We start from the raw sequence: 24,954 nt of genomic DNA on the forward strand, positions 1-24,954 counted from the left end.
GGTCACCGGAGGGAATGTATTCAGAGCAGGGTCCGAAACCTAATAAGCACCGCAGAGTTGGACTTCAGTTTCAACACCTGCAAAGAAACCTTAGGAATGGAACTTAAATCACCTTGCTTGTCTCTAGACAGGCAGAGTTGGTCATCAAACTCAACACTGAGCCTGCTCAGCAGTGTGTCCCTGACATCAAAAAGCTCGCATGGGGATAAAAGAACTACGTTTCAAGGCAAAATGTACTAAGGAAACGGAAGGACAGAGAAGCTGAAGAGTCATCTAACCAGGACCATTCATTTAGGCCTTGGTAAAGAGAACCAAAGGAGGTTCCCACCACAGGTGGGGGCCACGAGGGGGCGCCGGGAGACGTTAGCGTCATCGCTGCCCCTGGCAACCGTGGTCCTCTGCCTTCGCCAGCGCTGGCGCCAAGCAGCAAGATGGCTCTCCGTTCCTGGACCCCCGATAAGGGGTTTGTCAGCGAGAAAGCGACGCGGCCTGCCTCAGTCTCTACCAGCCTCTCCCTGGAGCTATGCAACTTCCCCAGCACCCTAGGCTCCTCCGTAGCGGCCGCCGCATTAGAGCAGCTCCTAGTTGTGGGTGAGAAGTTCTAGAGACGCCAGGAGTCTCATCCTCCTTGGAGATGGTGGTCTGCTCCGCCCTTGGCAGGAGCCCCGGCAGGCATTCTTCTCCTGAAACTACAACGTCCCTGAGCAGGATCTAGCCTTCTGTTCCTTGTTGGTCCGAGAGATGGGGGGGCAGGGAGGGCCTAAGTGTTCTGTGCACCAGCTCAAGCTCATTTAGGGTGATGGATCTCTATAACCATTGGGCGTCCAGGCCATCGACCCGGACCTGAGTATCTGCTTTCCACTTCAGCTGTCTCGTCCCCCCTTTCTTTCATGGGTGTATCTCCCTCCACCCTTTACCGTGGAAAACTGGAAACTTTAAAAGACAAGTAGGAAAAGGAATGCGTTAAGAGGCACCTGTTTGTTTTATTAGGCAAAGAAAGTTAGATAAAAGACAGTGCTTGGGAGACGAGGACCAAAAATAATCTTGTGTGTGTGACCACGCTAACATACATGGTAGGCTTTGGCTCTGAACTGTCTTGCGCAGGATCGCAATGTGAATGTTTGTTTCCTGGCTCGTGGGGCTGTTTTTAGGAGGCTGTGGAACGTTTGGAGGTAGGGCTCAGCTGAGAGAAGTCTGTCACTGAGCAGGATAGGAGTGGACTTTGAAGGTCTTAACGAGCCCCTGGTGGCTGCTTGTCCTCTGCTTCCTGGGGACAGCTTTCTCACGCCCCACTGCAGAGATCTGCAGTGCCTCTGTGACACCTTCCCCACCACGACGAACCGTCTAAACCCTGAGGAGAGGAAAACAAGACAAAAAAACAAAACAAAACAAAAAAAGCCTCCTTCCCTAAGCTGTTTCTGTTAAGCATTTTGGTCACAACCATTCAAAGGTGATTAATACGATACTTATTCAGATAGAAATCTCAAGGCATTTCTGGTTGAGGTCAAAAGCCATTTAGACCATTAAGGGCAAACCACCTCATTGTTTCACTGTGACCATCGTACTGTTTCAAAATAAACTTTTCTGTGATAGGGTTGCAATTTAGAGAGATTTCTCTTTCACCTTCTTAGAGGACTGAGTTTAATTTCATAATGTTCACTGGATAAGCACAGGCCAGTATTCCCATGAAAAATGTTAGCAATCAATGGCACAAATTACCCCGGTGTAGCCAAAGGTCATTGTTAGAACTTGGACCTTGAATTCTCTTCATGCTCATCTCTAGAACTGGGTGTCCATTCAACCTTATTAATTATGCATAAATACTTTCATATGCTAATAATGCCTGGAGACTTGGAAATTTTTCTATTATTCCTTGATAATTTCGTACATACACACATAGTATCACGATCATACCCATCCCTCAGGTCTCTCTTCCACTTCTCCCAACACCCCAAAACTTCCTCTCCCGCTTTTATTATTTCTCCTCCTCCTCCTCCTCCTCCTCCTCCTCCTCCTCCTCCTCCTCCTCCTCCTCCTCCTCCCACTGAGTTCAATTAGTGCTACATGTAAAATGTTGCCTGACCTTGTTGACTCCACCTTGTACAGGTGACCATAGCTGCAGTGAGTTTGGGAGTGTAGTGACCATGTCTAGAACACAGCCTGTCACAGCACCCCAGGAGCTTTCTCTTAGGAAGAAACATCCTTAACCCTTCTTGTACCTGGTGTGGGGATCCCAGCACCTGGGAGGTGAAGACAAGAAGATCAGAAGGTCAGGGTCATCCTTAGCTACATAGCAAGTTGGAGACCAGCCTGGGCTACAACTAAAACTAAGATAAAACTTATCTAAGGTAAAATAAAGATTTCTTGCTCTGAGTTTAGTTAGAAAGTGTGTAAGTCTCCAGAATATTCAAGAGCAATAATGGACATGTGCTCACATACTCCGTAAAGCCAAAAAGAAAGAACTCCAGCACACTCTTGCCTCTTTAACACACATAACCACTCAGAGCATAGTCCAAGTTCCCTGGAACTGAGGGCAGATGTAACAGTTCACTCTACTGAAGATGGAAATGGCTACTAATGTCTGCTTCTTAGTACTCCCTACTGACAGAGCTTAAGGGAAAAGGAGACCTTGAGTACATTAGTGGATGGGAACACAATGCCACACCTGCTCACTGACAAATTCATTCTGCGTTTCACATTTTTGTATAGATGTTCATAATGTAAGGGATTCCTTACCTAAAGTGACGTGGTATGTGTTCTGGCACAATGTAATTTGTATTCAGTGTGAGTGTGTGTGTGTGTGTGTGTGTGTGTGTGTGAATATGAAAACTTTTAAACCTACATTACAGACATCTTAGCTCTTTCTTATTTGTAAATACTTACTGATATTTCATTTATTTGAAATCTCTTCTTCCTGTCATAAGACATGTCTACAAAGATGAATTTATTGAGAGATTTTCTTTAAGGATAATAAAACATGTATCTAAGTTAGGATACTATGCAATAGGAAACATATTCAAAGGAAATTCATAAAATTCAACAGACATTCAGATAATGTAAAATGCAGCATTTGAGCCAAATCATAAAGGCTGAACCAAGTAGGATTGGCAAAATATCCTTTCAGAGATCTTAATATTCTAATCTTTTGTTTTTCAGAAAAATCTCTGCAAGGTGACTATTTCACTTGCAATGAAGAAGTTAAAACCTTCCTTAAGGACATTACTGTCGCTGTTAAAAAATTGGTACTTATTTTTTCAGACTTTTGCTTATACTTGAATTAACCTTAAGTTAGGAGCAACTGTGCTCAAGTTGCCTAAATATGTGAACAGAGAAAATATTTACCCTGAGTTAGAAATATTTTTCTTCGGTTTACCAACTAATCTCAGTATAGACTGCTGCTCAGTTTTCAAGCAGAAAACTGAGTTGTGAGGCCTGTGCCAAAGATGCAGACAAGCCAAGTTAGGAAAAGCCACGCAGAGTGCCAGGGAGTCCAGTTAATGGGTGGGGCATGCGGACAATAGCGTGAACGTGATACATATGCAATGCTTGCAATCGACCAGTCAATAATATCAATCAGCCAAACAACCTGCTACCAACAACCAGCTAGCCAACAATCACCACCACTGGGCATGGTGGGGTAGGGGGTGGGGGAGTAACTCAGCTACCCAATCCCCTTCACAACTGGTAAAGGATTTAAGCAGACAACTGTTTGGTGAAAAACGTCAGAATTTTTTTCCTTATTTAGACCTGTCCCTAGAGAAGCCAAATCAAAGACATGTTCTAAAATTTCCTTCTGGAATGTCATAGACACATCTATTTGTCATCTTTGGATGATGCTTAAAATGCTTTCTCAGCTGAAACAGTAGGGTCTTTGTTTGATTTTAAAAACAGTGAATACAATTCTATTATATAACAAACGTCTAAGAAGGTAGAAAGGGCTGTGAAGTAAGTGACTTCCGGTCCATAGATAATCAGCTTATTACTGTATCTCTTATGTAATTATAAACAAGTGTGTAATAGCAACACAGAGCCACACTTCATTATCCCTCAGGTGAATCCATAAGAGGTTTGCCACCCAGCATCACTGACGACCCTCCTAGCTGCTTCCAGTTACATTTTTCTTAGCATATGTAGAAGTAAGGATTTTCACTATGGCTAATTAAAGAATGTGAATCCCACCTGCTTAATACTGGAGCTATGGCATCTCTCAAGTAAATAGAGACATAAATCCCTCTACTAAAAAAAAATTGACCAGAACTTATTATAAAAGTAATACATTTACCCTAGAAATTTTACAAAATAAATAAATAGGCAAAAGTAAAGAAAAATAAAAATCACCATCAATTCCACTGCCTTCAGATATTCACAATGAACTCTTTTGCTTCCAGAGTACTAGTGATATCTGCATTGGGTTTTAGTTTTTTGCAGAAACCATATGCTAATAAGAAAATGTCCTGCAGCTGGATCTTATTGGAGGCGTTTTCTCAACTGAGTCCTCTCCTTTCAGACAATTCTAGCCTGCGTCAAGTTGACATGAGACCAGCCAGCACACCCCCACCCACCATACCCTCTCCCCACAACCGACAGGATGTTGCGCTTTGTCAGGAGAGGACACCGAGAAGTATGGTACAGAAGGAAGAATTTCTTTTTAGGTTCCAGTGTCCAGCTTGGCAGACCCCTCTACTGCGCATGATAGCATATACAGTTTTGCAATCGGATTTTCAGTAAAACGCAATGGAAGTTTTTCAGGTTACAAAATAGCTATAGTTTTGTTTATTTAAAAGATAACTTTTGAATGTTTTTCCCCCTTTAAATGCATTTATACCTAAAAACTAGCAAAACAAATCAACCCTCACAAGACGATTTAGGTTTACAGACATAAAAGCGTGAGGCTTGGAGAGACAGCTCAGCAGTTAAGAGCACTTGCTGCTCTTGCAGAGAACCCAGATTGGTTCCCAGCACCCACGCTGAGGTACACAACTCTAGTTCCAGGGGATCCAGTGCTCTCTTATGACCTCTGCTGGTATCATATATAGACATGGTTTACATATGTACATGCATACATATATTTTAAAGGAAAAAAGCATTGTTCTCTGTTCACATGGGTATTTATCGGGAATTTTTAAATTTTTAGTGAGTGGCCTCCTTAGTATTGCCCTTCTTGTTGGAATCTTTCCATGTAGATGAACTGAAACTGGATATAGGAAACGAATACACAGAAAGAAAAATGTTCTGAGTGAAAGAAAACCAGCAGAAATTAAGAGATAAATCAGCAGTGACCAATTAAAATCTGATTATAGGCCATCATCTTCCCCTGCTGTCTGCCACATAGAAACAGCAGCAGGAGAGGTCTGATGGAAATGATTTTTTCAACTCCCAAAACAGAGACACTTTCTTAGGAAGGTAATATTGTTGTTTTGATGCATACCTTTTCAACAGTGTAAATTTTTTTTTTCAGGAAGAAATGAGAAAAAAGACAATTGAACTTCTGGAAATCGAGAGCATGGAACTGAGCAGACTCTATTTTCTGCTGGAGACTGTGCCCAACAGCATCAACCGGGAGCTGGAAGGTACTTCCGAGGTTGTAAGCAGTGGGACTTCAGTGTCCGTCACGGGAATAGAGAGCCACATGCTTTTGAAGAAAGGATTTAATAGTTGTGCTGCCCATATAAGCATCCACAGACACGCTACCTGAACAATATGATCCGCAGTGGGTTCCCATTTTATGTTAAGTGGATTAATATGCTATACAGAAATTTAATTTGTATGATTTTGCTGGTAAATTGACTAAGAGATGGGTCAGCCCATTTCTGAAGAATAGCTACGCACATACTTTAGGCACGGTGGACGTCCTCGCTCATGTTCTACCTTTTACTTACATGGCGTTGGCAACTCTAGGTACTTCACGTAGGTAGTCTTGTCATGATTGGCTTATTTCACTTAATGAATGTCTGCAAGGTTTATTCATATGTGAGCATGTATCAGCGTGTCCTTTCTTTTCAAGGTTGAATAACATTCCACAGTACATACCCACCACACCTTGCTAACGTTTTGTGTGCTCCTTCTGACCTTTGGCTGTTGTGAGTAATGATGTTTATGAACCATGTCCAAATGCACAGATGAACTCTGCTTTTAATTCTTTTGGCTCCGTATCAAGAAAGGGAATAGCTGGGTTGTATGATAACTCCACATGCACTTACACACCAGCCATCACGTGTAGCTACCAGCAAGGCACAAGGCTTCATTTCCTCCACAAGGCTTCATTTCCTCCACATCCTTGCCAACGCTTGTTATTTATGGTTTTGTTTGTTTTAATGAGACCTATTCTATTCAGCATTAATTAGGCCCTCCTTGCGGTTTTTTAATTTGAATTTTTCCAATGATTAGTGCCTTTGAGTGTCTTTTCCTGTGTTTGCTGTATTTTCTGGTGAGGACTGTCTACCCAGGACCTTTGTCTTTATAGTAATTGTAGATGTTATCATCGTTGTGTTGTGGAGTTTTTATTACTCTCAATGTTAACCTCTTACTAGATATATCACTTGAGAACACCCACTTCTGCCCCAGAGCTAACCCTTAACCCTCTGTTGATGGTGACCTTTGATGTAAGCTTTTAATTTGATGGTCTAACTTACCCATTTTTCTTTAGTTGGCTATGCTTTGGATGTTGTATCAAAGAAATCATCCCCAAATCTAATGACATAAAGATTTTAACTGAACCTGGAGAGATGGCTCCACAGTAAGAAGAGCACTTGCTGCTCTTGCAGAGGACATGGGATCCATTCCTAGCTTCTGCATGACAACCAGCAGCTTTCAATGTCCAAAGCATCCCCATCACTCAGAACACTTTGGGCGGTGGTGGTACCAAAGAGAGACACGACTCTGTAGAGAACTTCCCTCAACGTTCCTTGAGCAGTTATGCTCTGTCTGTGTGGACAAGTCCTCTAGTACTCTAGAGGGATTTCTAGAAAGTTCCAGCAGCCCAGCATTTCTTTGCCATCCCATAGAGCACAGCCTTATAGCTAGGGCTCCCTCTTAGGGCTGAAGTTGCCACTACTTTCTTGTTACTTTAATCCTTAGTTGTGGTTAGTAGCACTTTTTTTGTTGTTGTTTTTTGTTTTTTGTTTTTCGAGACAGGGTTTCTCTGTATTGTTTTGGAGCCTGTCCTGGAACTCGCTCAGTAGACCAGGCTTGGTCTCGAACTCTCAGATATCCCCTGCCTCTGCCTCCCCAGGGCTGGGATTAAAGGCGTGTGCCACCAATGCCCCGCTAGTAGCACTTTTTAAGAAACTTTTGTTGCTGAATTTTCTGTGAGAGTTCTACCCTCCAACTGTATCCTAACTGGTACTGTAGGTTATATAATAAAGCAATCTGCTTATTGTTACATTAGTTGAGAAGGAAAATACAATGATACATGTACACAAGGGGGAAAACAGACTTACAGATCTGCACCAAAGGGAGAGTTAGAAAAATGTTTCTGGTTTACTTCGGTTGTTTTTCTTTATTTTCCAGATTGGGCTATATTTATATAAACAGGAAAGATATGTTAGTAGGAAAAATGCACCTCACCTTAGCTTGTAAGTTCTGTGATGCAGGCTATACATGTAACTGAGAAAGTTGAATTGGCTCTATACCAGTATCGGATGCAGCAAGGGAAGATTTGCTAGAGATCAGAGTCTCCAGGCATCCCACAGACCTCTGTTTGGCAGCAGAGCCTGCACTTAACAGGATAGAGATGTGAATTTGAGACACAAAGTTTGAGACATTTTGTTACCACAAGCAATTCAACTAGAGACCTAGAAAAGAGATATGCTGGGGGAGGGGGGAGGTTACGGGTAATAACCTGAACCTCGAAGGAAGCTATCAGCTAGTTGCCGGAGAAGTTGTTGTGTAGAAGTGCGTTGAGCCTTGGTACATCACAGGCTGAATAACCCTCTAGGGTAGCGGTTCTCAACTTTCCTAATGCTGTGACCCTTTAATTCAGTTCCTCCTGGTGTGGTGACCCCCGACCTTAAAATTATTTTCATTGCTGATTTATAACTGTAATTTGCTACTGTTATGTAACATAAATATATTATATAATGTTATATAATAGATACTGTAATGTAAATAACTGCTATGCCACCTCTGTAGGAGTCACGACCCACAGGGTCCAATGGTTGCACTGGTTTGGTATTTATTTATGAATAATTGGTTACATAGTATTGGTTTTTCCAAAATGAGAGTCTTGAGGTAATGACTTGTGCACCATTATAGTTTTTAGGGTATATAATCCATAGAGGAGGATGGGATAAAGAACCAAGACAGCAGAGAAGGGGGCGCCAACATGGAGTGCATTACAACGTTGGTTACAGCTAGCCACAATTAGTGATGGCAACACGCTCCATTGAAGTTACTTTCCTATAGCATCCACTATTGAGAAGGGGAAATAAGTATACACACCCTGCTTCCTTTTACCAATGTCCCAGTGGCTGTCCCTCCTCCTGAACTTCTGACCACACGTGCACGGGTGTGTGCCTAAAACAATGCTGTCCGAGAGACAGTAGAAAGCCCTAGTCAGGAGATGACAAAGGGATGGGGCCAGTGGGAGCCAGCTGCTGACAGACTCCGCCCTGTGACGATTTTTGGAACACGGAAGCTGGTTACATCCTAACAGCAGCAGATGTCAGTAACACTGAGATGGTCCGAGTGGCTAAGTACAGAGGGCCTGGTGCAGAAAGGCAGGGAAGCGAGTATTTCAACGAAAGACAGTTCTCTTCAGGATAGGCAGAGCACCCACTGCGACTCTCCTCAAATGACAGTCGTGTTTTCACTTGCTTTTAAGAATGCATCAGAGATGCTCGCAGACTAAATATTGTTGAGATAAATCAAATAAAAACCAAGATCAAAAGTTTGGATGACGAAGTGGAGTCTCTGAAGAACACAATAAGTGATCTGAAGGAAGTGAACGAAGCTCTGGGGTAGGCGGTTTTCTCATTCAGTATTTTAGAGGCTGGGAACGCTCACTGGTGAACCATATGCTTACTTCCAAGGCACCGCCTAAGGTTGACACAGTGTTTTTAGTTTCTCCTGTCATAGAATTATGTTTGAAACCCCACCCTGCCCCACCGCAAGCCCTCTGGTTGGAATTATATTGTAAGTACATATCAATCCAGTTCTGTGCAGTTAATTTCCTTAAAGGTCTTCAATCTTGCCTATAATCTACAGGAGGATGAGTCGGTGCTAGGGTTTACGTAGAGTTAATGAGACCATGTACGTAACTGCCTATAGTTTGAGTCGGTGCTAGGGTTTACGTAGAGTTAATGAGGCCATTACGTAACTGCCTATAGTTTGAGTCGGTGCTAGGGTTTACGTAGAGTCAATGAGGCCATGTACGTAACTGCCTATAGTTTGAGTCGGTGCTAGGGTTTACGTAGAGTTAATGAGGCCATGTACGTAACTGCCTATAGTTTGGGACCTCCTAGCACCCCTTCTTCATTCCTGAGCAGCTGTCTTGAACCAATGCATCATCCCATGGGCCTCATTTGCTCCATCTGTAAGACAGGGTTCAGAACTCCTGACTCACCCTAGCCCATAGAGGAGGATTTCTTCTAAAAGGAGAAAATAATAAAAGGTTTGAAGACTAACTCATCACTGTGAGCAAATTTGCAAGGCTAATGCATAAATATCAGCATGCTGGCATTCCATATTGAGAAATGTTCAAAGAGCCCCATCAGAGCATGGGGTTGGTGCACAGGGACTGGTAAGATCTCAATGCCCACAGGCTTGCTTCCCAAACTAGGCCTTCAGAACACTTGCCCTGGGAAATATGAATGAGGCTCCTAATTATATAATTGAGGAATACCGATTATTCTAACTTACACTAAGGATTCATGATGCATTATTCATGGACTGACTATCCACTATTTCCAGAGATAGCTATAAACTAGACATTTCTAAACCAACAAGCAGAAATAGAAGACTCAGTCAGATACATCAAGCGATACCACACCTTCCTGCTCCTGTGATTTGGGGGCTTGAGTGAGCATCAGGATCCCGAGGTGGCTTCTTAAACACGGACTTGGGAGATTTCATAGGTCTAGCTGGTAGTAGGATGGAGATAAAGATCAACATTCCTAATAGATCCCAGGTGACACTCATCCTACAGTTCCATCAGGATAGGAGAATCTGTGCTGTAGATAAATCTTCAGGGAAAGACAAGGTACAAATAGAGAATGGTGGATTGATGAGACAGAACTATAAAACTGTAATCACCACCTGTTCCTCTACTTTTCAAAGGAAGATGCACTATCCAGGCTCTGATGAGTGGTGGTGAGACTGTGTTTTCACCGCTGGGAAATGAGAGACAATGGAAGCCTTTAGGTGTGTTTTCCCTAGGCCTGCATCCTGTCTGTGAGTGCTCACTGCTCAAATCACCACCACCTCCACCACCACCACCTCCACCCCACCACCACCACCACCAATGGTCAGGTTTTTAGGTTGACTTGGTTTCTTCCTTGAAGAACTGTGATCCTTAGACTTATTCCCTTTCCTGGTTTCCCATACTCAGCCTACAATCACCCACTGATTCACTTCCCCACCAAACCTCCCACTCAGGCTGCTTTTTATTGATCTCATTTGTGATGTTTGACCTCTACCAAATAAATCTCCAAATAGCCCATATCTATTTTCCCGAGGCTTCAAGCACCCTCCCTCCCCACCCAAAGTCTCTAACCTGGACACTAAACACTAGGGAAGGGCTTTATGTTGCAGGAGCTTTTAAAGAGTGAAACAGAGAAATGACATCAATTGGTCCTTCTTCCAATCTCTCCATTATCTCTGTGCTAGACTTTCTCCCAACAGTCACGTCTTCCTCAGGGAGATGTGGCCCACAGAGCATGTATGAGATACATGACACATCAAGATGAGAAGCAGGTCTCAAGCATCATCTGAGCATTAGAGTTTGTTGCAGCCTCGTCTTTCCCTAGGTTCTGTCCAAAGGACAGCTAGCTAGATTTCTCTTGGGCCCACCCATATGGCTATGGTATCAGGGTGAATATAGACACGATAGAATGGTTATCTTTCTTTGATTCAATAGCCTGCCTCAAAACGCTCATCTGACCAGATTTTACTTATTCATTCACAATGACTTTTGAATTGTCTTATTCTTTGAGCCAAAATATCCTCTCATATCTTAGCACATGGGGCTAGGTTGAGCCAGGCGAGGCCAGTTGACTGACATTTTAGTAGTGGCTAAAAAAGCTGCAAAGTGGACACTTGTTCTGGTTCCTTATCTTTGATCAAGTTTAAATTTAAACCACAAAGATGATCGGAAAATAAGGATGCCTTACAATGCCCCTCTTTGTGAGGGCTCATGCCACCAGAGTCTCTTCATTCCTTTCTTTCTTAAATGCCGTCCTCATATACTGAGAGTCATCCTTTTCCTCCAGTGTAAAGCAAGCAGAGCTGGCAAAGCAGCATGCCAAGTTTGTCCTGTCGCTGAACCAGACCCTGGAAGAGAAAGCCGCAGCCACTATTTATATAAATGACACTTATACCAGAATAAACTTTGAGAGAGAAGAAATTGTACTCCAAAAACAAGGTCTGAAAGAGGCACATGAGTTAATAGAAAAACATAAAGCAGAGTATCTTGAAAAGAAAGACCAGTTGACTACCCAGGTAAATGGTAGGATTTATTCTTTTTAAATTCAGAATTGTCGGTGAATCTGAGGCAGGCAATGGGAATTCTTCATTTTGTCCTGGAGGTTAGCTGGTAAGTGTACATTGTGATTGTCTTCTGGGAACTTCTGAACAACAGTGGAGTGGGAAGCACATGGTTGTATTTGCTTGCTTGCTTGTTTTGTAGCCTCCGGGAAAAAGATACTCAGTTGTGCGCATTCAGTTCGTAGGACAGAGTATTGCAGCACCCATGTCTTTGTAGTGTCCTCATGCTGACATAGAGAGGAGGAATTTGCCACCATCTTAGCTAGTGCCACTTCTGTATACACAGAATCTAGGATAAGGCAGAACACCTGCAATGTCTGCAGAACACCTGCAGTGTCAGGCAGAACACCTGCAATGTCTACAGAACACCTGCAATGCCTGCAGAACACCTGTCATGTCTGCAGAACACCTGTAATGCCTGCTATTCCAGCTGCAGCAACCTGAGACAGGAATGGCCTTCAGAGGGGCTGCCAGATCCCACTGCACTCAAAGCAAACCGTATTATGAGGCCAGCAACTTCCAGAGGTCAGAAGCAGAGGTGACCACAGCCTCTTCAGCCCTGGTGGAGACTGCACCATTTGGCTGTGCTGTGTTAATCGAGGTCACTGTCCACCCTCTTGGGTTTCTTTCATCTCTCATTGTGCCTTGGTTGCTCTGGGAATGGTAGAGCCATCTCCATTCCTCCTCTACAGGAAGGAGCTACGCCTAAGATGGAAACTGCTGCAAAGCTCTTCCCCAAGTGGAAATGGGCACAAGCTCAGAGACTGCCTACATTTTTCACCCTGAGCTGCAGTTTCCACCATCAGACACAGGAAGTCAAACTTGAACTTAAATGATGCAACATTAAATGGGAAGGGAAGAAAGAGGTTTAATTTATTACATTGATTTTTTTATGTTTTTCCCCTAATTTTCAAGAAAATGTTTTTATCAACAAGTTTCACTCATGTGTGTCTGTATTTTGACGCATAGATATCGACTATGGTCACACTCATTCAAAATAGATAACACTGAAAAAGGTGGTGGGTGGCTTCAATGGAAAGACAGCCAGACATAAGAATTCGCAAGGTTTTCATCTACTAGGCTTCCATGTGCCTCTCTGATCATTGTTACCTTGCTCCTGATCATTCAGCTTGCTGACAAACAAGTTTGATTTTAATAAGCGTCACTCGTTTTCCTAGAGTCTGACATGTGACCAGATGTTTGACTAGGGTCAAAATGGGAAAACTTGTCTAAGAGTATAGGCTGTCCTGTCTCCAGGGATTCTGCATTCTCCATCTTTAGTTGGGTCTTGTTTTCCATTAGCTGGTGTGAACTGGAGTTTCTAAGACAAGTGATTACTTCCCTTACTCCCCTTACCTGCTTAATGTACAGTAGCGTGGTACCCATTGCTGTGATGTTGTGGCAAGTCCTTACAGTTGCAAGATGCTTTTCCTTAGCAGTGGTCATTGCCATATTGTTCATAGGCATTCATGGGTCTGTCTTTAACACTAGGAAATAAGTAAACCCTGACTTTGTTTCATTTTCTTTTAAATTGTAGTTTGCTTAGATAGGAAATGGTTCTTTTAAATTCAATTAGGTTGACAAAGCAAAAGATCTTTCTCAACTCTCATGTGCTAATTGGCTTTTTAATTGGCTTATTCCTGTCGCCATAGATGAAGGAGATTAAACAACACTGTGAAACAAGGAGAAAAGAGGCATACAGCAAGAAGAAAGAATTGACCAGATTACAAAATAAAATAATAAAAATTAAGCAAACAGTTACTACCAGCACAGTGGTAAGAAAAAATAAACTTCTTCCTTTAGTCCAATCTGAGCATACTTGTCTTTTCAAAGATTTAGTTCATCTTCCTGCTATTTCAAGAGGATGTGGATGACATGCTAACATTTCCTGACACATTCTTTGAAGTGTGATAGCACTAGATAAATATATATTAATGCCTGCTGATCTTTTGCCACAGTTAGTTGAGTGAATGGGCCTGTAGTATATCAGAAATCGCAAGCAAAACCACACAATACAGAAGCACACTTTTCTGTGAGAGTACATCACTGATGCCATCATATGTTACATGAGGTGCCCATGCTAACTTTAATTGTGATGTGTCCAGTATGGCATCTCAGTTTTACAACATTGGTAAAATCAAATACTTCTCCCACATATATGTGTTTGACTATTATCTGTTTTTTTTATTTCAACATGGTAAAGACACAGAGGTCAGTCTAGGCTTAAGAAAGTGTCTATGCAAAAAGCTCTGTTTCATCTCTATGCCCAAGCTCACACCTCCATCTTGAGCCTCCTAAAGTATGAGGAAGCATCCCACCAGCAGAGTTTAGGGAAATTAAATGTAAGTTTTTAAAATATATTCCAAGATGTCTAAGATTAAGCTTGGCAGTCATAATAATCTCACCCCTGAGCCTGCTAAACCTCCTGCCATCCCCAAACTTGAGTGTCACATGGACCTGAACTTCAAGTTTGGTCTATTAAGCTATTAAATGGGGGGAGGGGAATATAATAGTGTTGAGTACAGTGGATTTTTGTGGAGATTCCTTAAGTATAGACTGAGGTCATGGAAAAGTACAGGCTAACAAGCACAGAGAATCTTCAGTTTAGACACTCCTTTGACTGACCAAACTGGTGGAATGTTGGCAGAAACAGAGTTGAGTGTGATTCTTCAAGCAGGGGTAGCTGAGGCCAAAAGATGCTGAATATTAGGCACATCCATTTTGCTGGCGTGTAAGATTTATGAAACCCAAAATGGAAAATACGAACTTGGGCAATGAATATTAGGCCTAACCCTGATCAATCAGAGTTCTTGCCGCATTCTGCTGATTTTGATGACTGTCCTAGAATTTCAGTTAATGCTGGAGCCGTGTTCTTATAGCCAATCACATGGTACTCTAGAGAGAGAAACCACTTTGAACAGCTTTTACCCTGTTGGGTGACTTTCTAGGGAGTTACTAAATTAACATCTGTCCCCAAAGTGGTAACACAACAGCCACCTAAAGAATGACTTGTTCAGTTTCATCTGAGTTTATCAGACGAAATACATGTACAGACACACACACACACACACACACACACACACACACACACTGCTGTATTTAGTCATCCACCCAACCAAATTTTGTGTTTTCTTGTTGTTTCTGAATTGTTTTTTTGTCCAAGTTGAATTTATTTTTTTAAAAATTCATAAAAATGACCTTTTTTGACTAAAGGTGGTCCCACCATAAAAGTTGAATGAGTGTGTTAAAATTTTAAGAATGGAGGGAACAGAAGAAAAGCCATATAACAGGGCTCACATGGGAGGTTTATTGAAAGAGGAGAGAGAGGGGCAGAGAAGAGGCAGAGAGAGGGGCAGAGAGGAGGGTAGGGGAAGCAGAGACCTGTCCCTGGGGACAAGAGGGGTGGAGAGAAGGAGAGACAGGAGATTGGCAAGGCCTACCTTTTATAAGGGAATGTAGCTAATGTGCACAGGGGGTGCTCTTATTGACTGCAGCTGAGGATTTATCCTGTCAGGACGCTAAGGGCAGCCCAGCACAGATACCAGAATACTAACAGAATGATGCATAAAATCCTTAGAAAACCTGAATTGCTGTTAAGAATCATTTGCTAATGATTGGCTGTCACATTGCTGTTGACTTTTCAATAGATGCTTAGTGATCACAGTTTGGAGATGGCACGGCTTCAGGAATCATTAGGCATTTGGGAGAGAAAGGCAGAAGACATGAGGAGAGTTTGTATAAGTTTGGAGGAAAAACTGTAAGTATGACACTATTTTTTACTGGAGCTCTTTAGATGCCAATTTGTCAGGTTTTTTTGTTTTGTTTTGTTTTTTGGTTTGGTTTGGTTTTTTAGTTGTTGTTTTTTTTTAAGTCACCTTAACAAAATGCCTGGTATAAGGGATCTGTGAAGAGAAAAGCTTCTTTTGACCCACAGTCGTAGAGGCTATAGATCATGGTCATACAACCCCACTGCCCTGTGCCATGTATAGACTGTACATTATGAGAACCCACTTACAACATAGGAAGCAGAAAAGAAAAGGAAAACAAGAAATTGTGGTGACCAGTCCCAATCAGGGGTATATCCAATGACCTTATACCTGTACTGGGCCCTGTCCCTTAAATACCCTACATGAGCTAGCCTTTTTGAGCCCATTCCCTGTGGTAGGATACATGGAAGTGGGGCCTGGCCCTCCCTTAACTTAAGGTGCCAGGTTTTGTTGACCCCCCATGGAAGGCCTTACCCTATGGGAGGAGTGGTCAGGGTGTGAGCGGGGAAGGAGGTGGGGGAGAAGGGAAGAGGACTGTGGTTGGAATATAAAATGAAATTTTAAAACTTCCAAAAAAAAAAAAAAAGGACCCTACATTCTCCTCACATCACCATGCTGGAGTGTGCCCTTGGGAGACTAGCCAAGGCTCAAAGTAAGACAACTAATATGTTGCTTTCGTTATCATAAACACATCACTATAATAAATGGAAAAATGTATTTAGTGCATTTGAATCCATGAGACTGCTTTGTGGGATCCCCTCCTCATTCAGTCAGATTTCAGGTGATCTGTGGTGAGGGTGAGGGTCGAGGGTGACGTAGATACTCGGCAAATAAAAGAACTCTTTGAAATTACCCTCACGTCAGCTCCTCACTCCAACTAGAAATGTTTCCCATGGGGAAGGGCATTAGTGGGGCACTCCATGAGTCTGTAACACACCCGGATACACTGTTAATGCATGCCTTATGCTTAGTCAAGGGGTCTTGCATCCTTTACTAAGAAAATACAGGGAAGTCTTGGGCAAAAATCATTCTCATGTGAGGGACCACACCCAGCGCCTGAAGCAAGTGTTCCATTTATCTAAAAGATGATGGTCTGCTTCCTTTGAAGAAAGCATTTCATCCTTCTGTCTTTCCCTGCATGCAGTACTCTCTTCTTGGTGAGCACATGGAAACGTATGGCTGTGCCAAAACTTCTGAAATGGCCTGTGACAAGGCTAGCATATCAGCCCCGATTGCCCAGTGGACTCTGTGAGTCCCTGTCAGAATGTGTTTGACACAGCTTTACTCGCTGCATCCGTCAGGCCTGGCCATGAAAATGAGATCTGGTAATGTGGCTTGCAATGCTCACCCCACCCCAGAGATTCACTGACATCTGGAGAGATATACTGTAGTCCAAGCAGATTACTAAGAGGCAAGCAGCTTTATAATAGGGCCATTTACAATATGTTTTAATGCCTTTTAATTAAAATTGTGTCTTCTAAAACAAGAACAGCAGAATACAAGGCTAATGTCCCATCATGGTTCTATTACATGTACAAATCTTTAACTGGGTGTAAGATTTTTTTAAATAGGAAATCTCAGTTAATACTAGTATTAAAACTTAGGAGGAAACGATGATATGATAATTTCAACTCATCAATATTTCTAAAGAAAGCTATCAAAAATATAGAACACATGAATTATTTCTTTTTTATTTTTGAGATTATAACGTAATTACATTTCTCTCTTCCCTTTTCTCCCTCCACACCCTTCCATATATCCCTGCCATCTGTCCTTAAATTTCATAGCTTCTTTTTTTCATTAATTGTTATTGCATGCATATATGTATGTATATATGTATGTAAATATATGCATATTTCTAATAAAATCATAAGATTTTTAATCTTATGAAGTCCCACTTGTCAACTGTTAATTCATGAGCAAATGGAGTCCTGTTCATTAAGTCCTTTCCTGTACCTACACCATATAGGATTTGCCTTTGTTTTCTTCCAGAAGTCTCAGTGCCTTAGGTTTCATGTTTAGGTCTTTGGTCCATTTGCAGTTAGTTTTTGTGCAAGGTGATAGATACAGGTATACCTTCATTCTTCTGTATGTGGATATCCAGTTTTCCTAGCACCATTTGTTGAAGATTCTTCCTCTTCTCCAGCTTATGTTTTTGTTGTTGAAGTGTTTGAAATTACATGCGCTCCTGTTTGAGTCTCCAGTTTTTCTTCATTAGTTTGCACGTCTGTTTTTGTGCCCGTACCATGTTGTTTTTATTACTATGGCTTTGTAATGTATCTTCAGATCTGGAATTGTAATCTCTCCAGCATTTCTCATTTTGCTCAGGACTGTCTGGTTTGTTTTGGGTTCCATATTAATTTTAGCATAGTGATGAGGAAGATTACCATATACAGGGTAAGGATGTCATATGTTATTTTATTAGGGAGAAATCCCTTATATGAGAAACTGAGAACTGAGGTCAGCGCTCTGATGGCCTCCGACCTCAACTGGAACCCAAGAGAGAAAGTGACCTCTCCTTTCTTGACCTTTATCTCAGCCTTCCTCCATGTAACTGTGACCATGCCCAAACAGGAGTGGTCAGTGCTGAGGGTATGTGAGATCTCTACCTACAGCATAGTTTTTTTTTCCTATTCAAAAAATGAGATGGGGATTTAAATTGTAATTGCACTTAATCTGTAAATAGCTTTTGGTAAAATGGACATTTTCACAATGTTAATTCTACCAATCCATGAACGTAGGATGCCTTTCCGTTTTTTGTTGTCTTTATCTTCTCTTTCTTCAGAGGTTTAAAGTTTTCATTGTTTACATCCTGCATTTCTTTAGTTAGGTTTATTTCTAGATAGTTTATTTTTCTTGAAGCTACTGTGAATGGGAGTGTGCCCATGGTCTCTTCTATGTTATGTTTGTGGTTGTTGTTTTGCAGAAAAGCTATTGATGTGTGCAGGTTGATTCTGTATCCTGCCACGTTGCTAAATTTGTTTACCATTTCTAGTAGTTTTCTGGTAGAATTTTTGTGACCTTTAATGTATAGTATCCTGTCATCTGCAAATAGGGATAGTTTGACTTTTTTCCCTATTTTTAACCCTTTAATTCCTGTTGCAAATGCCGTGACACACAGGTCTGTCCAAAGAAGACTTAGACACTTTTAAGAATGAAACTTAGCCTTTTGAGGCTGCAGGGGTCTTTAGCCCTGATGGACAGAAGCACTTTCCCTATACCCAGGGCATTTTTATTTTTCTCAATACTTACTCTTTAGCCAGTTGATTACCATATACTCAGAGCAACTGGAATGAGGCTTCCAAAAATGCAATGCTAAGTGCAAAGTCTCTCTTCATCAGGTACCACAGTTTTTTTCGGTTCCCTAACCAAGTTTTGCTTAGGCTTTTATATCCCTGGGAAACTACTAAACAAGGTACACAAAGGGAGACAAAAGGCATCCCTCCCCTCGACAAAGGATGGCTTATGGCTAGATGCTAACTCTCTGGAGCTAGGTAGGTGTGACCCAGTGGGGGTTAGTGCTAGTTGCTAGCATTCTGGCACAAGGCCAGCGGGATTCTGCTACAGATCTCCTCTCTTTCATACAAAAATCAATTATTTTGAAGGTGATGCAGCCTCACAGTATATACAGCTTTTTCCTATCTGTCTTAATGATCCCATGTAAGGAGACCAAGACACATTTTAAAGCTAATAAGGTTACTATTGCTAAAGTAAGTGCAGCACCTGCTAGAGTAAAAACAATCTATTAAAGTGAGTCATCCGATTGAACGATTCTATGGCATCAGCAAGACTTTCCATAGCATCCATTCCTGTCAAATTAGGCAACTTTTTTTCAAAAGTTTCTTAGATTTCTTTCTGTAAATCATAAACCATTTGAGAAGAATCGGGGTGGCCATAGAACCCTGAGTTAACCAAGGTACTGCCTGAGTACATGCTGCAAGTGACAGGGGGCAGGCCAGCATAATACCTGAGTCCTTACAATTCCTCTTTCTCACTTGTGCCTATCCTTTGAATATTTGGTTTTCTTTGCTGTGTTCCGCATTTTCTGCCTGTGTTCCGCATTTTCTGCCTGTTCCTTTTCTTTGTTTTTGTTGTTGTTGTTTGATTGATTTTGTTTTTCATATTTCTTGCTTATTTGGTCTAGATCCTCTAGTTTATCTTCAAGATCTGATACGGTGCTGTCTTCCGCTTGATTCATTTCACGTATAAGACCTTCCTTCGAGTTCTCTAGCTAAACTATTAGGCTTTTCAATTCCTTCTTCATTTCAGCTTGAGTCTTCTTCAATGTTTCTATCTCTGATTGAATTCTGTTCTCAAATTTTGGGTTGTCTTTTGTCATTTCCTCATGGGGAATGTTCTTCTATGTATATGTTTATCTTATTTGTTGATGAATAAAACACTGTTGGCCAATAGGGCAGCAAGATAGGTGGGACTGGGATATGAGGAGGATTCTGGGAAGTATAGGCAGAGAGGAGTCATCATGTGATTCCAGGAAGTGATGTAACTAGGCTAACCATAGAGGTCTGGAAGTCTGTACAGACAGACAGGAAGTGACATAGCCGGGTGGAATAGGTATACAAGCAGGGACAAACAGAAAATTGTTCTCTCTTCTCTGTGGAGATGTAGCAGGCAAAGGAGTTGCAGTCCAGCATTCCCAGTAAGCCAAGACCATTTGGAAATACTTAGATTGATAAAAATGAGTTAATAATTAAATCAGAGATAGCCAATAAGAAACATTAGCCAACAGTCAACATATGTGTTTGGGGCAGAGAAGAGCAGCGGGATCTAGCCGGCCCAAGAAAGCTCACACTACAATTTCCATCAGCCTTGTATTTGTATTTTCTTGGGTATCACTCGGGCATTTATTCTGCTTAAATTCTTTCTCCTAATCCCTGTCAAGTTGTGCCACTCCCTAGTAACCAAGCATTCAAATACACAAATCTATGTGATCATTCCTATTTAAGCCATCACACCTGAATGCACCTATGTATGCCCACTTACGACTATCACCACTGCATGATTAGACTATAGCCATCACTTTCAGTAGGGTTCCTCCTCCATTTTTGTCTTTTTCCACAAAGACATCAGAGTCCTCTTTACAAAGCATGGGTTAATTCATGATACTCCTCTGCTCTAAAGCTTCCTTCCCAGTTCCCTTCAGAATCAAATATGAAATCCTGCCTATCCTATAACACCCCACATGATCTAATCACATGGCCCCCACAGCCTATCTCTGGTCTCTGGTTCTTATCCTTCCTAAAGTCTTTTAGATCTGTATGTGGTTGGCTCCTTCTGAGCACCCAAGTCTTTCATGGGGCAGCCTTGTACAGATCATCTTAAACCACTCATCACTTACAACATTCTTGTTCTCAGGGTCTTTAGACTATATAACACAATCTGAAATACAGTGTAATTTTTGTATGTCATTTCTATTCTGATCACTCACTAGATTTAATTTCCATAAGAGTAAGGATTTGACATATTTTGTGTTCCTAGTGTCTAGGACAAAATTTTTCACAGTGCAAGTGTTCAATATTTTTTCTCAAATACATGAATAAACAAATGGTATATTAATTAATTAATTCAATAGAGGAAAAATATAGAGTATAAATATAAAAAATAGGTTGTACAGAGATGGGGCCAAAGACTTTTAAATGTCATAAGTAAGTGTGGATTTGTGGAAAAAAATGCTTTCTAACATTCATGAGTTTTGTTTCCTGTGTTCATAAGGTTGTTTTTTCGGACTCACAAGGAATACCTGGATATTGCATCTTCTAGCAAGAAGAATGTGTTCGTGTATAAGATACAGCAGGTGGGGTGACAGAAATGACTTACCTGATAATTACACCTTATTTTTTAGTTAATGTAATAAATACACAATAGATGTTAAACAGTTCCAAAGCAGGCTTTTCATAGAATACTATGATAATTCATAGAAACTAATTCCAGCAGTTGAGCTCCTAGCCGAGTTCTACATGTATAAAACAGCAAAGATTGTCTGTGTGAAATGACTTGGATCAGTTTTCGTTACTTTTCCTGTGGGTAGATGGCTTTATGTCAGGAATAAGTATGTTTAATGTACATGTAAATTACTTAGGGAAATACAACCATCATGCTATTGATTGGTATCTGCAAAGCATGACAATCATTCTACATTTAATAACATTAATGTTATAAAAGTATTTGAGTTGGATTTATCACTGGGAGAATGCTCTAGATATTTTGCTTCTTTTTAATTTAGTTTTCTTTGTCTTTTAAACTTTTCCAAAGTTTTGCTTTTATTTTGATTTTTTTAATTTTACATCCAAATTCACCCTTATGGAAATTCAATCTAAACATCTTCTAAACTTAAGTCAAAAGAAATAGTATAAATAAGTAACCATGAATATAAACAAAGATTTAGCCATGAGATAGTCAAACATTCATTAGGGTAGTAAAAATTAAGGAGTGGGTGTTAGTATTACTTAGTATTAATTGAGTATTTGTATTGCTCACAATATATTATTGAATGCCAAGTGCTATACTGTGGAACAGTATGTATAATAGGGTCCATTCATTTATGTATATACACAAATACCTGAGATGTTTCTTATTACTGCCATTGAAGGAGAAATGCCTTTGGTCCCTCTTCCCTACTCCCGTATACTAACATTGAGTTCCACCCATAGCATCAGTACCCTCTTCTTGTAGCTTCCCTTTCTGTCTTGCTCGAAAACAGCAAAGGTATAAAATTTACCCTTTCAATGAGTTTTAGAAGCAAATTTAACAACACTGATTACTCCATAGCTACTGAAAAAAAGTTTAGTGGATGTGGGGTAGGCCTCCCACTTCAACATTTCCCAAGTCTTCCACCATCTCCATTGGCCCCTGGTTACCACAATTTTACTTTATACTTATACATATTCAATGATTTTTATGTTCCACATATAAATGTGACCGTGTAATATTTATCTGCCTATGCTTACATTACTTTACTTAACACATTGTCCCAGTTCATGTTTTTTACAAACAACAGGATTTCCTCCTACTTAAAGACTGAATAGTGTTTTATCATGCTTGCATGTCAATTGTCATTATCTTTCCATTGAGAGACACTTAGGCTTGGCTGCATTATCTTGGCTATTGTGAACAGTTTTAGTGGCAAACATTTCTTTTTTTTGTTTTGTTTTGTTTTGTTTTTCGAGACAGGGTTTCTCTGTGTAGCTTTGGAGTCTCTCCTGGCACTCACTCTGTAGACCAGACTAGCCTCGAACTCACGGAGATCTACCTGCCTCTACCTCCCAAGTGCTGGGATTAAAGGCATGCGCCACCACCGCCTGGCCATAGCAAACATTTCTTTGACCTGGTAATAAGTTGCTAACCTAGCCTGCTTGTTATAAAATACTGTAACTACACAGAACAGTAAATAAATGTGCATATAACTAATGCCTATCCTCTCACATTCTGTATCTCTACAGTATTTATAATACTTTACAGATAAATCACCTCACTTATCCATGTGAACTCCATTGGTACATAGAAAACTCAAAGTTTACTTTTTAGAACATTCTGGCATTTCTTATTTTTCAAATATTTCCAATCTGTATTGGGTTGAAGGAACAGCTTCATCAGGCTCACAATTTCTGGGAGATTGGAGGATGCAGAAGGTCCAGTTCTACTTACCATGAAGTAAGCATGGTCAGAGAGTCAAGTAAGGGCTTCTATGAGACGGTGTCTTCTTTGCCCTAATGCACTTTATATTCCTGGAAAGGAACACAAAATTGTTGTTTCATGTTCAAATATTACCTTTCAGCATGCATTATCATTCTACGGTTTCATGTCCACGTTTACAACCTTTCTGCACATCTGTCATAGTGCCCAGAAAAAGCTTCAAAGCATACATTCACATATTTGCTGTAGAATTCAGTTGGTTGCACTTTGTGCGAGATCTGCTGTGTTATGAGCAGTGTATGAGGCATTATTGATTGATACTGCTTTCCACAAGACCACTATCTCCCAAGGAAGCACCAATCAATTCCTTTAATTCTATCTCTTTCTCTCTCCTTTTTTTTTCCAGATGGGGGAAAAACTACAGAAAACTCAATTAGAGAACAAAGAGCTCCGAGGGAGACTACACGAACTCATCAGACAATATAAGTTGGTCTCGAAGGAGGAAGATAAAATGTTCATGCAAAAACAGAAGACCTATGATGAGTATGTGTTTACTCAGCTTGCCACAGCTACAGGTGCCTGCTTTGTTGTCCAAGTGGTGACAGCCCATCTAAGCTCATCTTAGTTTTCAACTCTCTTGACAAGATACTCTTAATTCAATAATCAATAGGCACACTTCTAATCTGCCTCTATAGTGCTAAGAAATGCCTTTCTCATCTAGATCATCTCAAATCCATAAAAATTAATGGCATTATTAACACTTGTAAATCAGACTTGGGAAAGAATACTTACTGTGTGAGACTCTCCTGTGAGTTCTAACGTCTACCTTTATTAAACACTGACTCAGAACATGTGTTCCCTTCCTTAGGCAGGAGTTTGGTCACCTACAGTGGAAGTATTGAAGGAAATCATTTCTTGTTCACTACCTATTGGACTCCATTTGGTCACCAAGTCTTGGTGACTCTATCTCCCAAATGTTTCCCCACTATGTCCCTTCCTCTCCATTCAGCACCTTTCTTTGGCCTGCCTCCCAAAACATCTCTTCTTCTGCTTTTCCACCGCCACCTTGTCTGCCTCCAACCCTCTGCCCCAACACCATCCCATAACAATTGAATAGCAAACCTCTCTGGTCTTACTGGGCTACAGAGAAACCAGAAAAGGAATTCAGTCTTATTCCATTCTGTATGCCTAGGACTTCATCCATTGATGTGTAAGTGGTCAATATTCACTGATGCCTTTTTTATATAAGTATTAACAGAGTGGAATCTTGAAAAAAATGAAATTATATACTATACCCGAAGTTATGGCCCATGGAATATAATTGCTGTGTGAATCCAAGCCCACTTATGTGAAGCCGAGTTCATGTTCATTCTTGTAGTATTTAAGCTATAGAGTTGTTGCAATCATCATGTCTCATCTTACTGCAATTCCTGAAGTGCATACCGTCCAGATAAATGTTTGAGAGTCATCATCTAGAATAGTAAATTGTTATGATGTCAAATGACCACAATACTAAAAACTCACTATCATCATGGTCTTTTGTCTTTATCTCATTCTCCATAATGAAATGCCATCAACTGGTTGGCCTTAACAAAAATTTATTTTCTCTCAACTGTAAATGCTGGGAACCTGGGATGGCAGTATAAATATGAATGTTTGGGTTCTAGTGAAGACCCTCTTCTTGACTTACAAATAGTACTCTCTCTCTCTCTCTCTCTCTCTCTCTCTCTCTTCCTCTGTGTGTGTCTCCCTCTCTCCCTCCTCCTCTCCTCCTCTTTTCTCTCTCCTCACATAGAGAAAGAGTGAGTTTTATTTCTCTTCTTAGAAGGACCTAATC

The 24,954-nt window shown here is 41.0% G+C and overlaps 1 protein-coding gene across 1 annotated transcript in view; it reads left to right on the forward strand.

Moving 5' to 3' along the window:
- The first annotated feature begins 418 nt into the window (after positions 1-418).
- Positions 419-24,954, forward strand: part of Ccdc175 (coiled-coil domain containing 175) — a 64,469-nt gene continuing 39,933 nt past the window's right edge. Inside the window, 9 exon segments of the mRNA XM_005072838.4 lie at positions 419-591; positions 3,157-3,242; positions 5,459-5,570; positions 8,822-8,957; positions 11,427-11,655; positions 13,353-13,475; positions 15,348-15,457; positions 21,198-21,279; positions 23,524-23,660. Coding sequence (XP_005072895.3) covers positions 432-591; positions 3,157-3,242; positions 5,459-5,570; positions 8,822-8,957; positions 11,427-11,655; positions 13,353-13,475; positions 15,348-15,457; positions 21,198-21,279; positions 23,524-23,660 — 1,175 coding nt within the window. The 5' untranslated portion in view covers positions 419-431.

Source organism: Mesocricetus auratus, unplaced genomic scaffold (genome assembly GCF_017639785.1).
Source record: "Mesocricetus auratus isolate SY011 unplaced genomic scaffold, BCM_Maur_2.0 Super-Scaffold_15014, whole genome shotgun sequence".
Lineage (NCBI taxonomy): Eukaryota > Metazoa > Chordata > Mammalia > Rodentia > Cricetidae > Mesocricetus > Mesocricetus auratus.